The sequence below is a fragment of the Poecilia formosa genome, unplaced genomic scaffold, assembly GCF_000485575.1.
Source record: "Poecilia formosa unplaced genomic scaffold, Poecilia_formosa-5.1.2 Scaffold275, whole genome shotgun sequence".
NCBI lineage: Eukaryota > Metazoa > Chordata > Actinopteri > Cyprinodontiformes > Poeciliidae > Poecilia > Poecilia formosa.
The window spans coordinates 374,506-390,591 of NW_006800214.1; the positions used below are offsets into that span (position 1 = coordinate 374,506).

A 16,086-nucleotide genomic window follows, 5' to 3' on the forward strand; every position below is an offset into this window, starting at 1 on the left:
GAAGCTTAAAAAAGGCAAACGGACAACATCACTTCCTGTGTTAAAGAATATTCTTAAATTTACAAACTGATTGTTCCAATATTCTCCATCATTTTTTTTTTTTCATGGAAAGCAGAATTCTTAGTCCCATCAATTAGAGCAAGTTGTACAAGTTGTGAAGGAGCAGCGGCCCCAAACAATCACACCACCAACAACTGTCAACATGACGTTCTTGTTTTGGGCTGTTTTGATGTCTTTGCCAAACATGAGATGTGCCTTTGTTTGCTAATCATAAGTGTTTTTGACCTTTAAATGCTCCCATAGATCATAATTAAGTGCTGACTTTAACCCAGACAAGTGAAACCTCCAGATCTTTTGAAACCTCCTGGATCAGTTATCAGTGAGTTCTTGAAGTAATTTTCATAAACACTTATCTAAAAAAAAAAAAAAAAAAATGCTCTGTGCAATGTTTTCTCAATTATAACCCAGACTAAATATTATCAGTGACTTTATGTGTCACCTGCTTGTGATTTTATTTTGTTTAGAAAAGGACTAGTTGTTTTTTTTAATTATTATTATTATTATTGCAATCTTTCATGTTGCCAGACAGGTTCTTTTGAAGTCATTTTGTGATTCCACAAAAAAAAAAAAAAAAGCAGAAACTCATAATGGGGCATACACTTTTCACTGTACTTCTTTTTTTTACTAAGGCATTAGATCATTTTTGTGATTTAGAACTGATTAGTTGGTCTTTAAACCAGACCAAATAAAGCTGAGTGACTTATCCACTTTGGTGTTTGTTGTTGCTCATGTTCTGTCTTCTCTAGACTATTTCTCCCAACTGTTTTACAGATGGTCTTGGTCCACTCTTCACTTTTTCCATGCTTCTTCTTGTACCGCCTTCACCCCCTCTCCATCTGTCTCCTCTTTCTTTCTTTTTTTTCCTGTTTGCTGTGTTTATTTGTTCCATCTACACACATGGCTCGTGGTCTGTTGTACTGTACATGAGTTAATCCTACAACAAATTTATCACCGCCACCAAACACTGACACTAAGCACCCCAGAACCCACTCTGTCTGTCTTACGCTTTCGTTGCTTGCCGTTTGTTCAGCATGCTGGCTAAGCCCCGGGGGCTGCGTGACGAAGCACAGATTAGTGGCTTACCGAGTGAAATCAGTTTACAGTTTTAACAAATCTTTCACCAAAGTGAACAAAAGTGAGAGTTACCTCTCTGCTCCATCTCTCTCAAAATAAACCTGCTCTTTTTATGTTTCCCTTAACAGCATCTTTATTTGTCATGTTTCTGGTGAAAGCAAATATCTATGTAACCTAAAAGAAAAAATAGCTATAATTATTTCAGATCTTTTCCCTCCTTTGAAAGATTTGCAGCATGCCGTTATTACCATGCGCGTCTTTATGCCCTTCAAATTGATTCAGCTTCGTGTGACTTCATATATCTATCCACCTTTATCTGAGAAAATCCTAAGTATACGCGCTATAATCACACATTTGGAGATTAGGTAAAGGAAAATGATTTCTTCTGAAGTCTACATAATTTCATACAGTCTGAAAATCTGCTGATTTTTTTTTTTTTTACAACAGCCGTGTTGTTTTCATGCTTCTGTAAATATGCATATCCTTGTCAAGTTAAGGATTGCAGTTTGAGTGTTTTATCAGAAATCTGGCGCCTTGGATTCATGAATGATAAATGATTATCGGATGCAAAGCACACACAGAAAACCAGCGGGTAATGATTAGGACTGGCTGCTGGGTTGTCTTCCCCTTTTTTCCTCCTTCTGCTTCTCATATTGTTCCCTGTGTGTGTGTGTGTGTGTGTGTGTGTGTGTGTGTGTGTGTGTGTGTCTTTTGCTCCTCACATCTTTGCTTCTGCTGCTGTGGCTTCTAGATCTACAGCAATCTACCTGACACATGATCTTTATAAGATTTATAACAGTCACTAGTTTTTTTTGTTTTTGTAATATTTTTCATCTTTTTTATCAAATTTCCGACAGGTTGTCGTTTTCACCCATCAAATCGCAATCGAATCAAATCCGTACTTGAAGAGAGCTTTTGCTCCTCGTGTCTTTGAAGCCTTGTCTTGCCGTGTTATCCTGCACCTCAGATTCTGACTGCCCAACTGAGCTTCATATGTGTTTGCCTGCCAACCTGCAAACAACTCTATATGCAGCAACACTCAACTTCTACCTACTGTCTGAACTCTTGTTTACCCTGCAAACCTGTAAAAAAAGACAGAGCAAGACCCATTTATTGCTAGAGTAGAGTGTGAACTCACCCGTTCCTTTATTTGCATTTGGCTCCAGGGCGCTGCCCCTTGTGGCAAACTAAGGTTTTGCCCCTTTGACGATAGTTGTTTCTAATGTCGCAGTTCTGCCCATCCTTCTTTATCCAGGTTTGAGACCAGTACTGATAACCATCTAGTGACATTATGGAAGGGATGAGACAAAGACACACTGGATCTGTTTTGGCATCCAATCTGACGGAAAATCGAGTCTGATTGTGTATGCAGAAAACAGAACACGTTAAAATCAATGGAGCCTTACACACATGATCGGAGCTACGCAGAAATTCGATGGGATCAACATGAGACAGGAAGTGAAACACGGTGGCAAAGTAAAACACGTAAAAAAAAAAGTAAAAAAAAAAAAAAAAAAAAGTAGGGTAAAGAACCGTTGTAGAAACCCGGAAGTTGAGAAAAAAATGAAAAAGTGAAACTGCGAGCCTGGCTTGACTGGCTCATATTTATTATGGTGGGATTTCCGGCTCATACTCTCACGTGAATACTCAATCTCGTGAGTCCAGTGGTCCGCAGAGGGACTGTCACTTTGGAGCCTGTCAGTAAAAGAACTGGAATGAAGAAGAGTCGGACACAAGAGGCTTGTTTTGGCGTTTATGCAGGATTCTTTTTGTTTATCAGTACTGGAGTCATGACAATCAAAAAAAATAATAATAATAATGTTAATCTAATATGAGACTCTTTAATAAACGGGAACCAAATGTACTTACTTTATTCTTTCCTCATACTGTATTTTCCAATCCTGTTTTTCCACTCCACCGAGTGAGGCAGAAAACAGGCACAAGAGGAGGTGCACAGCAGATCCAGACGTGGCGCTCGTTTGAACTGCAAAATATTGCGGGACATCGTGTGAGGTGCCACACACATAACTGCCTTGTGCGATGCATTTTAAGAGGACACTGAGACAGACTTCAGACAGTAAGAAGATGCTGCGTCGTCTGAATGCACTTTTTTAATTCACACGCTTCAGGTGGTTGTGCACGAGGGACAGGGGCATCCCTTTTTGCAAACCTTTCTTTGCTCTTGATGTGACAGATTTGATTCAATCTAAAGGTCAGCCTGCATATAGAAAACAGCACAGAATTGCAAAAACAGCCTACATTGTCTTCCAACAGTGTTTGTTCTCAGTTTACTTCAAGAGTAGTGATAGTTGTGAGCATAAAGTGAGAATTTCTACATGAACAGCATGTTGTGATTTCACATTACCGTTTTTTTTTTTTGTCTTTGTTATGTCATTGATGGAATGTGTAAATATTCAGCAATCGGAATTTTAAAAGGTTCTTTTAAATGATGTTATGGCACGCTGAGGTGGGATGATGTTCAAAAAAATGTGCTAGAAATTGCAACAATAAGACTATTGGATCCAAACTTATCTGCATGACTCAACTCACTACCATCCTCTCATCTCAGGATGGCCGTGACTCACACTGAAAGCTTTTGTCTTTTATTATGGATCATTGTATTTTATGCTTTCTTTAAATAATAATAATAATAAAAGATATATTTCATAATAACATTTTGCAATCGGTGCATTGAAACACGATTCTCATTAGTTCTGTTAGAGCACTGCTGATATATTCATGAAATGGTCCCATTTATTTCACTAGTAATCAGAATTTCTTTAAAGAAAAAAAAAAAAAGAATTTATTTTATTTTCCAATCTAATCAGGCAACCTTAATCCATCCAATTATCAAGCAGGGGATGAGACAATCAGTTAAATTGGAAAATGTGTTAAAGAACAGAATTGCTTTGTTTCTTTCCTTCTGGTTGGTATAAATTTCACGTATTTGCACTTAAAGGATGTGAACTATAAGCAGGTTTTTCTTGACGGAAATAAAGATTTTGGTTCCGTCGTCTTGGACAACTTTATCTTTTTAAATGAACCAGTCTGATCTGACGAAACACTGTGTAAGTAATCACAGTGAGCGTCATTACTACAGATTTAATCCTTTGTAACCCCTATTCTACGAGAGGAGTAAACAAGTTTACCTCATGCTATAGGATTGCACAATGTGTTTCATTTTTTTCCTTTTTTTTTTTTCCTTTTTCACGTTTTTAGTCGAGTCATGTTACACCGTCTAAGTCAACTCAAGCTGACTGATTCGGGGTTACGTGACTCTATTGCTGAAGAAGAGGAATGAAAAAAATCCAAAAAAGATCCTTACAGAAGAACAGAAGTGTGGAGGCTGACGGTCTTTTGACATTTACTCTGACATTTATTTAAAGTTTTCAGTACTGTTTCCTGGAGGAGATTTCAACTTCCTCCACTGACTATGTAAGTAATGAAAGCTGAAATCAATAGGTCCTTTCTCTCTGGCACACACTCACATACACCCACGCACACACCCACAAGAAAATAAAAAATAAAAAAATAATCGCAGCTATTTTCTTTGTGATGTGGGTCCAATTGTTGCTTATCAGGCCAATAATAAAGACAGCCAAATAACATCCAGCGGTGAATACAACATAATGAAGGCGATGCTGCTGAAAAGCGTAGGTGGATTCTTGATTTCAGCTGCTGTGCCCTGTGTGTCCTGCTTTTAAACACACTTTGCTCTACAGTAGCATAAAATACAATGTAGAATTTCTTTCCTATCTAGTTGTTTTTTTTAATTTTGTTAGTGAATGATCTCAAAAGATAAACGGGAAATACATTTTGATTCCAAAAAAAAAAACAAAAAAAAACAACAGCAGACTCTTGCAAGAATAAAATCCAGAGCCCATTCTTTGTGGATAATTATTGCCTTTTGATATGCAACAGGTGACAAGTTATGAAAATTCACGCAGCTAATATGCTGCTAACAAGCTGCCCAAGATGTTTAACTAGTGAAAATGACTTGTCAGTAGACTGACCATGGTAATTATTAATTACTTGCCTACTTCATATATATTTGAAGAAATGTCAATTTTCTTTCTCTTTTTTGTTTTTGTTGTTTCATACAATATTTCTTAAGCATGTCAACAATTCTCAGTTATCAGATCTTTACCATGCAGAGTACTGTTCTAACGCTTATTGAAGGCAGAGTCATTGTTTATAGCACATGGACACTCAGTCACCACAGAGCCGTTGTGCAACAGTAATTGGCATCATGTTTCAAAGTTTTGTAAACAAGTTTCATATTTTGTGTTGCGCTACATCAGATCAGTTATTTATTTAGTTATTTTTTACAAATGTTTTCTCTAACCGGGTCTTATTATCAGTTTCATAAATCTTAAATCAACTTTAAAGCTGGCTTTTGACTCAGCAATGTGGTAAAGAGATATTATGAGGAACAAAGCTCATAGACAATTTGATAACATGTCAGCATGTTGGTCCAGAAGTCAGGCTCACGATCCATCATGTGTGGATGTTTGCAAATCTTCAGAATGGTCTGGTTTGTCTGTTTATCTTGAAACCAACTCATTAAATTGCTTTTACACCGTTGTCGTGACGGCACTCAACACTTTGAGCTGCCTTGTTGCTGAAATGTGCTATGCACATAAGCTTGATTGATTAAACTTAATATCTATCCATGTCACAATGTCCTGCAAGCTTTCACGATAACAGACCTCTTATATACGACACCTGTCATGCTAAGAGCTCATAAAAACACAAGTCGGACTACCGAGAGGATTATGCATTTGAGCTACAAGCTGTAATTTAACCAGACAATTTAATGAAGACCGACTGTCAAATTTGTTAACTTTATTAACCAACCCTCGAAAGAAACCGTCGAAATGATTAATGCTTAGTACTGATATTTTGCAATTACATCGTTGTTTGTTTTTGTATTTCCAGTAGTAAAGCATCCTGTTTTGCATAAAACTATAATGGTTGTCCAAATTGTATTATAAATTACTACTTCTGCCTTAATAAGATGCTAGATATAATCCCAGATTTTATGAATAAAAATGTTTTCATTTGACCTTTTCTTCATAGTTCAGAATTTCATTAAGACATTTTCTGAAGCTAAAACCTTATAGTCAACAGCAACTGTAATATAAAGTAGAAAACACAGAAGAATGCCCAGTGAGTGAAGTGTTAAAAACTACTACAATTTGTCAGGATTCTGGATAGTTTGAGTTTTTTTATTTGCATTTTGATTTATTTCTGCCCTGCTGTAATTATTAGCTGTTCTGTTTCTGTAACCCTCACTTTATTTTAGATCAGTCTCCCCTAAATATTGTACTGCTAAGACGTTCCAACACAAGTGATCATTTTTGATAACTGACATGCAGAGTAACATAAATGCATCAAAAGTGCGTTAAAAGACGACGCATCAAACCCAGTTTTGCACGTCAACAAGTCTACAAATTAGAACTATGAACAACTTTACTTTATAAATCAGCTTTTTGCTTATAAAAGGATGACAATTTAAGTTGGTCACAGGGCTAGAAACAACTCATAAGAGCCCCTGAGGCAACTTCTGCTTATACAGAAGAGAAACCTCCATTACGTTGTTTAACACCTTTATGACTGGTGATATTATGGATCAGGCGACTGGGAGTCAAAGTGACATGTGAGACGCGGCGTGTCGATGTGGCTAGTTACTGGTGCCGAGGATTGCCTACGGCAGGCACCTAATTGGAGCAAGAAAACGGCGCGTTCCATCCACAGGGCTGTGGTGGAGAGGTCCGGAAGAATCAGATAAGTGTGCACAGCCTCATTACTTGGGGTCCAATTAAAGCTGGCAGCCACACCGTCCAGCAAGAACACATATTCATACGTTTACAGCATAAGCTGTGGAGAATGTTTTTTTTTTTTGTTTTGTTTTGTTTTGTTTTTTTCAGAATGGGGAAAGAAAACATTCCACCATATGTTGGAATCATTTTGTAAGGAGGAAATATATTTTTTGTAACTAATAATTTGATCCAGGCGACTCTTCTTTCTCCATCGTCACAGTAAGCTTAACGATAAATCTTAAGATTGATGAGTGGAGACAGAGAAAGAAAGAGAGAGGAAAGAATTATAAATAAACGAGGAAAGTCTAATGGGTTGTAAGTGGACGAATCATTGTAATATACAAAGCTAATGGTTTGTAACTAATATAACTAATTGACTGCATTCTACTTTTAGAAAGGCAGCTTAAATTGGCCTATTTTGCACAGATACTCCTTATGAAAATCTTAGGATATTTATTTCCCAGGTCTAGGAATGTATGTATGTTTAGATAATTATATTTTACCAAGTATTTATTTTCAAAATGCCTTTTTAATTTTCTTTTGGCACATTTTTATCCTTTTGCCACACTATATGTTGGTTATATTTCTTCTGTGATTGAAAGTAATTTGGCAATAGTGTAAAGTACATTTACATATTTATGTTAAATTCCCAAAATTATTTAGTGTCGCATTTATTATGATTTCATCACCTTGCGATCACATCGTGTTTTTTTTTTAACTTTTATTCTGTTACTTTTATTTGCACAAGTAGAAATTGCAATGTGTCATCAAGTAAAATGTTATTGTTTGAAAATCTCCTTAAACTGAGAATATAAACAATTACATCGTGAAAGCATCGACTCTCAGACATGACATTTTGAGCACTTCCTAAATAAATTACAAATGTAAAACAAAAATTTAAATTTCTCAAGCCACCACACTTGATGGCAAACACAATTTCCATGGAACTGAACAGAAAACCTTCATCTCAAGCAATGGTAAAAAAACATAATTAATTTTATCATCGATTGCTCCCAATAAAAATTAGGTGTACCTCAATAGACTCACATTTCTGTAATTGCATTTAAAACATTTGGTCAGACAGACCACAAGCATCTGGGTTGGTACCATGATCTCATAAGTGTTACTATTGGTATGGGAGCTCCCAAGGCTGTGTCCTTAGCCCACTACTTTTTCTCTGTGTTGTGCTTTTGATAATAGAATATATTAAAATACCGTATTTTCCAGACTATAGAGCGCACCTCACTATAAGTTATGGAAGCCGCACCGACAAATAAAAAAAAACAACAACAACAACTGGAAACATACATATATAAGCCGCACCAGGATATAAGCTGCTGGTATCTCCGCCGCTCTCTGTTTTCCACAAGGAAGCAGCAGAAGGTTGCATCCTTAATAAATCTGCTATTAAGGTCGCAGCCCTGCGTCTCCATGGATTCGTTCACGCTGAGCTTACGTGCAGCTTCAACTTAAAAGCGGCATCATATGAACTTCTTCGTGCGGTTTCCATGATGAGAGGGGGTATGAGTTTGAAGAAATTTCTCCGTCGTGCCTGCTGCTTGCATGTGCTTGTTCTAAATGAAAAGCAGCGCTTTCTTCTTTGATTTCCAATTTTGACTTCCAATGATTCACTTCCTGCTAAAGCGCCCCCTGGTGGTTGAAGAAAAATCCACAGAAAAGCCGCACCGGGCTACAAGCCGCATGGTTCAAAGCGTGGGGGGGGGAATGTAGCGGCTTGTTGTCCGAAAAATACAGTATGTAAAAATGTATACATTTTATATTTAAACAGCTGTGACTATAAAACAGGCTATGAAGTGGAAGTGAAGCTGCTGGTCATGTGGTTTAACAACATTGCACAGATCTTAATGGAGACCCAGAAGACAATTGACTTTAGGTCCAATCCATCCAGTTGTCATTACTCACTCACTTGTAGCCCTGCTCTGCTTTGGAAATGATTATCTCTCTCGACTTTAATGCCATTTTATGAAGAAACCTTTGAAGCTGAACTTAGCAGAGCTTAAAAACATGCGACATGTAGTTACTAAATCAACAATGAATTTGAACTACAACTAATTAAAGGGTACCAAACAAAGCAAAAAATTAATAACTTGACTTTGCTCATGGACTGCTTCAAGCTCCTGGATTGTTTGATCTTCTGCCATCTGGCAAGAAACATCGCTCCATTAGAGCAAAGACACAAAATGTGCAACACTTTCTTCCCACAGGCCATAAGACTGATAAACATGATTTAATCTCTCAGCTTCCCGCACACACTCACACACACACACACTATACGGCATTTAAATATTTTTAATCATTTTTACACCATTTTATAACGTCTTCATCTTTCTCTTTTTTTTTTTTTTTAGATCTTGCACATTTCTACATTTTTAAACGTTATTTAACTCCACAGTTGTTTGTATGAATCACATTTTAATTAAATGTTTCTGGGAATTTCATTATTGACTCTTACCTTTGCGTCTTCCTCTGCGAAATGTCTTACATAGATCTGAAATTGGAAAATCAGCAATAACTCGTTAAACTGCACCATGTGGATATTTTTTTGGGGAGGCATTCTGCCAACAAATCTAATGCAAAAATTCACTTTTTGGTGCAACATGTGCAAAAGGATTTCCAGAAAGTATGCCTTCTTACTCTTTCTGGTCTTCGTGGTTTTATAGAATGTGCATAGTGTTGCAGCTAACTTCACAGCAAGCAAAGAAGATGCCAGAGGTAAATTAATTCTATTTTCTGAAATTACCCAGAATAATTTAACATATTTAACTTGATATATACCCATGTGATTTGTTATTAATGTTATTCCATGAACAGATTTTTATGATCAGTTGATGCATGAACGTCCGAGACTCATAAGCTAACACAATCCTTTCAAAGGAAAATGCATGCATGCAGTGCCTTTCCTGTCTGTTGTGGTCGGCGCCAAGAGACGTGCTTTCGCTTTTATTGCTTGAGATAAATGTGGTGTTGATAACAGAATCTCAGAAGATGAGTTTGAGTCAAGTTTTGACTCTTTAAAGCACAAGCCAGAGTCAAGTTTGAAGTTTCTGTTTCTCTAGATTAAGTGGCACTGGAGTCCAATCCTGTAACTCAAGTTACCATCTGAGACCTATACCAAAATGCATGAAGCTTAAACCGTTGTAAAAAGGTGGCTCTACAAAGAAGTGAGCACACTTTTAGATATTTGCAAGAAAACGGTTCATATTTTTCCATGCACTTCACAGTTATGCACTATTGTATGTTGGTTTATCCGATAGAATCCAATTCCATCCGTTAAAGTTTATAGTTTAAAAATCGACAAATTAAAAAAAAGCTTAAGTTGAATGAACCTCTGTGCAAAGCATAACTTCTCCATATTTAAAACACATACGGGAACACGTTGCAAAACCAGCAATGACGACGTTCCACACTCTCCTCCTGTGATCAATTCAGCGAGGAGGAACCGTACCAGCAGCCTTTGGGACAGGAGGATTTTAGACCTAAATCATTAAATCCTAGTTCTGTAGGTTGCCTTCGCATTTTTTGGCCATGTTTAAAATGTTTTGTGGAACGCTGACTGGTCCAAGTTACTCCTACGAGATGGCTGCTCCTACCATGACAGATCCACCTCCGTGCTTAACACCTGGCAAAACAGTCTGTTGTGGGCTGAACGCATTTTTGGCCTGCTCCGAGCAGAAACCGGCTGAAGATCGAAGACAATGAAAACTCACCACCTAAAGCTACGTTTTCTTTGTTTGTGCCCTTGCACTGTGAACTATTTTGTCAATGCATCTTTCCGGATGGATAGGAAAAAAAATAAATATGGAAGCTATTTTAAATCATGTCACAAGAAAAAAAGAAATCCTATTTACAAAAGGTGTTTTTATTAAACCATGTGAGACTGTAAATTACCCCCCATCTGGCTGCCGCCTCTCTGAACTTTTACAGGAAGTCTGTTGAGTAACCCAATGATTTCAGCAACAATCTGTTGTGGCTCTAACATTAATACAGAAAAATATGTTCCCTGGCTTAAAAATAACTTTTAAGGCACCGCCTTCGAAATCAGTGGGGAGACCGTTCCAGAGTTTGCATCCAAACTACGGAAGGCAACTTTTGATACAGGTGTTTGTCACAGTTTTTTCTGCACAAAGATCAGCGGGGTCTGGAGATCCAAGGACTCACGTGGGACACACTCTGGCAGGATATCAAAGTCAGCAGCGTGTCAGCAGCTGGAAGATTTGTGGATGAACTGTGGGATTTCATGAAAACAGCCAGGAATATCTGAAAAACAACTGTAGGAACTTTTAACAGAGATATTGTTACATTTTGTTTTTTGTTGCAAAGCAAGCTGATCAAAGCAGTTTGCAAATTTGGGTAGACGTATTTAACATTTAAAGTACTTAGCAAAAGTATTCCAACTTGTGAATTGGGGGTCTTATGTGATGGACCATTTCAAACTAGCACATAACTGTGAATCGGAAGGAGAATGGTGAAAGCTTTTCCAAATGTTTTGCAAAGTGGAAACCCACATCTATTGGTGTGGAGCATAGGTTATTTTCTGAAAGGACTATGGATCGTGTTGATGTGGAGATGGATGCACTTACTTTGGGAAAATCCTTACAAATAAACTGTTGGAGGCTGCAGAAGACTTGAGACCGAGCTGAAATTTCACCTTCCAGCACAACACCAGTCTTAAACATGCAATCAAAAGCGGCAATGTAGCGGTTTAGAATCAAAGCACCCTGTAAAACTCCCAACTGTGAGTTAATCTCATTGGGAACTGAGAAAAAGAAAATTGGCAGACGCTCTCAGTTCTTTCTGACTGCGGACGACAACCTTAAACGTACAGCCAAAGATGCAACCGAATGGGTTTTGATCAAATCTTATTGACGCCGTGGGCTGGCTAAGGTCCAAACTCAAAGCCAACTGAGAACTAGTGGCAAGATATGAAAACTGCTGCGCAGATAATATGCCAATATTATGGTATGTTGATTGGATCTCTCTAGTATTTAAGAGTATTGCACTCTTAAAAAAATAATAATAAAAAAACAAAACAAAGAAAATCAACAAACCCAATCATGGGGGACGATATATATATTTATGTGTATATATATATAGATATATGTGTGTCATTTTGCAGTAGCTGAAGCCCCTCTCCCTTTGCGTGCATTCCTGCGCTGAGAACAGTTTTGTGGTTAATGTAATGGGAAGGCTTCACAATCTTCTCATTGGCTCAGAAGTCACAGACCTCGTCATATAAAGAGGGAGCCTGATCTGGCATCCCCTCTTTCCCGCTGGCGAGCGTTGAGGAGCGCGCTTCAACAGGCTGGAAAACCCCCTTTTTTTACGCACGGAGAGCTTGGAGAGGCTGCGACGAGCGCTTCGTTGTTTTGATCAGCAAAGAGTTTACCAGCAACAGGTGGGTTTGTTTCCTAAAGTGCAGCTAAGACACTTTATGTGGATTTGGGCGACAGGAAAAGTTATTTAGACGGGCAAATGCTCTTTTTATTTCCAGCATCTAATTTCGTAAGACACATTCGCGATGCCTAAAGCAGTTTACTTGAAACAAAATCTTCGTTTCAAGCGAATAAAAACTGCCACTCGCTCTGCAGTGAATGCATTTGAGCTCGTGTATTATTGTTGCTTGGTTTTCTCACGTCTAACTGAAGTACTGAAAAAAAGTCTTTTTCTCGCTTTAGTGTTTATTTCGTTCATCGTTTTCAGATTAAGAGCTTTGTATTTCAGTTTTTAAAACAAAGATGCAGAAAAGAAACACATGCAATATTAGTATTTTTTTCTGTCAAGTAGTGCAAGTATCTACATATTAATATTAATGAAAAGATTATGTATTATTTTATATATATTTTATAAACAAGCCAAAGATTTCTTTGTTTTGTAAAAACATGTTTTTAATATTACTAATTCATATTTATAATTACTTAACTTAACAGTTAAATTTTCATAATAGTAACAATAACGTTTTACTTTATATATATATATATATATATATATATATATATATAAACATAATTTTTTATTATTTCTTTATTGGAACAAATTAAAATTACTCTGATATTTTTGTCTGTTTCGGTTTCATTTGTTGTCTTCTCTGTCTCCATCGCTAAGCGGTGAGCTGAAGCGTCTGAGTGGGCATGTGGTTGCTGGAGAAGCTGCGCAGCTCTGTGGAGAGCAGTGGGACTCATTCCCAGCCCCCGCAGACGACGGAGGCCATTCCCGTTGCTGTTTATGCCAATGTGCTCACCCCCGAAAGGATCCCTGATTTCTTTATCCCCCCCAAACTCATCTGCTGCCCCCCTGAGGAGTCCACCAGCCCAGAGCCCAAGCCCCGCGCCAATCTGAGACCCTCCTCCTCCGACAACGCTATCTGCAGCCAGAGCCCCCGAGCCCGGAGCAGCAAGGGCATCTGCAGCCCTCGCCTGTTCTCCCGCAACCTGCAAAAGTCCGCCAACCGTCACATCATCCAGATAGAGAGCGCGGACGAGCCGGGCGCCGGAACAATGGACAAGCACACCGTGGACGTCAATACCAACGCTGACCCCCAGTCGCAGACTGCGATGTCCTTGCCGTACGTCCCAAAAGCTCAGACCTCCTATGGCTTCTCCACCTTGGTAGAATCTCCTCACACTAGACGCAAGGAAAGCCTGTTCCACAGTGATCCCAACAGCCCCCTCAACTCCCCAAGCTCCCAGAGGCGCTCCCAAGGGGGGACTCTGCTGGCCCCAGCTGACCCCAATCCTTATCGCTACTTCAGTGGAGGAGAGAGCGACACCTGCTCATCCGCTGAGTCTTCCCCCTTCAACTCCCCCCTCCTCTCCAGGTCTGCTTCCCTACTTCGATCTATTACCCAGGAAACGCAGGCCAAGGTGATCACTTCTGCTTGTTTTAGTCAGATGATAAGATTATCTGAGCTAGAAGTAAATCCTTCATATATTTACCTGCTGCTTTTTCTTTTACCCCCCCCCCAAAGGTATCTCGTGCAAGACGCTCCCTGGCACGCCACAGTTCTCTCTCCACTGACGAATGCAGCTCCGCCGACAACAGCCCCAACATGCAGCGGCGCCGCACGCGCTGCCCTCCCTCTCCCGCCTTCCGAGGAGCCAAAGCCGGCAGCTCCAGGGCAACAGCCTCGGATCTCCTGCAGCGTGAGCACACCGTCAACCTCCACAAGGGGGGCACCCTGAGGCTGAGCACCCACTATGACCCCGAAGCCGCCCGGCTAAGGGTGCGCGTGCTCGCCGCGGAGGCCCTCTACAACAGGCAGACAGACCTGAAAAGCATTAACTGCTGCGTGGCGCTCTACCTGAACCCCGGCAAGCAGCAGAAACAACGGAGCACCATCATCAAGAACAGCAGGAACCCGGAGTTCAATGAAGACTTTTTTTTCGACGCACTGCCCCAGGCGCAAGTGAAGAATCTGGCCATGAAGATAAAGGTTGTGAACAAAGGAACCAGTCTGAAGAGAGATGTGCTTCTGGGTGAGAGGGAGGTGCTGCTCAGTGAGCTGCTCGCAAACCTCTAGGGAGACCTTGTCAAGGCTCCAGTGAAAGTGAGCGGCTCCCCTCCCCTCCGCCGACCTTTTCATCCCACCCTTCCAGATACTGGGCAAGAAGCAGCATACCAATGACCAGGGAGCTGCATCTTGCACACGGTGTTGTGTGTGTCGACAGAGTCCCTCTTGTCACGACTAGTTAAGCTTAAACAGAGACACGCAGACATACTTTAAGTGCTTGCTGGTATGTGAGCATTGTGAATGGCAGAGCGGTGTTTGTGTATTTTTCTTGACGTGCTGACGTTCCAGAAAGGTGTTGCCCCTCTCTGATGTAGCTCTTCTCGGTTCACATGTCTAACTTGAAGTTGTATTTTTGTAATAAATCTACTCTATTATTGCGTGCAAAAGTTTTGCATGTCACTGTGCAAATGATACATGCCTTTGTGTACTTGAAAGACTGGATTTGAAAGACTCCTATTGTAAATATGACTGACGCAATGTGAGAAGTTCCAGAACTTACCAATAAAGAGCACACTAAAAATACGACAAGATGATTTTTTTTATTTTTATTCCAATTTGCAACTTTATCTCTTCTCATTTTGTCATTTCTAAGGACTAATGAAGGACAGTAACAATGGTTGAAAATCCTCTTTTGCGCCAACAAAAGCTTCCTGTTTTCGCGAACGGAGGCTGCGTCCTCTGAGACTTGCAAACTCCGGGTGTCATTTTGTGGGGCTTTTTAGTGGTTCTCCACAAACAATATTGTCTCTTTGAGCCCCCAAATTCCCTGTTTAATTTTAAATCCACACATCCAATTCAGGCATTCCTCTGGTGAGTTTTAAACTGATGATAAAGGCGGCAATCACACAGAACATCCTGCTTAGACTATAATTAATCTACACAGACTGATGTTCCTAGCATTTCAGGCGATAAATGGAAATCTATTTGCTCCCATATGCCACATGTACAGGTGTAATCCATGCAGAGCATTGTGCTAATGTGGGTGTTATGCGTCCTCTGCTGGTGAAAGAGCAAAATGACACGTTGAGAGCTTTGAAATATTAATAAACAATTCAAGCCACATTACTTGCCTTGTTTGAGGTTAATTGGACATCTTGATATTTTATGACCCACAAAGACATTACAACCCTGGGACAGAGTGGAGAAAGAAATCGCATTTAAAAAAAAAAAAGTAAAAATTGACTTTCAGAGCATTTCAGGGTTCTGCCCCTGGGGTGATGTTTCACCAACTCCATTAACTTCTGAAGTACAGAAATAAGTCTCAACAAGCACCCATTTGGGACATGTTCGTCTGTGACTCTGAAGGAGCTTAATTTCCTACAGACTGGAGAGCAAAAGGATAAAACGGGAGAAATCCAATCTTTTCCACTTTGTAGTTCAAAGTTTTGTGATGTAAAGTGTGAGAGAGAGAGCTCGTGCACTAAGAACGTAAAAACTTTGCAGAGATACAGCTCAAAATAATTTGAAAAATGAAATTGCTTTTATTGAGCATTATGGCACCTGCAACTGGGAGTTCAAAGAATATAGATAGATACTGGAACAATTAGGACAGCTTGGAGGAGCAGTTAGCACTTGCTGCCTTGCAGCAAGAAAATCCTGGGT

The 16,086-nt window shown here is 39.4% G+C and overlaps 1 protein-coding gene across 1 annotated transcript; it reads left to right on the forward strand.

Annotated features, from left to right (window-relative positions):
• The first annotated feature begins 12,157 nt into the window (after positions 1-12,157).
• Positions 12,158-15,006, forward strand: LOC103151224 (C2 calcium-dependent domain-containing protein 4C-like). Its single transcript, XM_007571156.2, has 3 exons — positions 12,158-12,372; positions 13,080-13,837; positions 13,942-15,006. Exons 2-3 carry the CDS (start codon positions 13,106-13,108, stop codon positions 14,491-14,493), a joined length of 1,284 nt encoding a protein of 427 aa, XP_007571218.1. The 5' UTR covers positions 12,158-12,372; positions 13,080-13,105; the 3' UTR covers positions 14,494-15,006.
• Positions 15,007-16,086: the final 1,080 nt, after the last annotated feature.

Excerpts from the sequence above, each read along its gene's own strand:
- LOC103151224 (XM_007571156.2), top strand. The coding sequence starts at position 13,106 with ATGTGGTTGCTGGAGAAGCTGCGCAGCTCTGTGGAGAGCAGTGGGACT. Across the intron at positions 13,838-13,941 it reads CCCAGGAAACGCAGGCCAAG|GTATCTCGTGCAAGACGCTC; the intron begins GTGATCACTTCT and ends CCCCCCCCAAAG.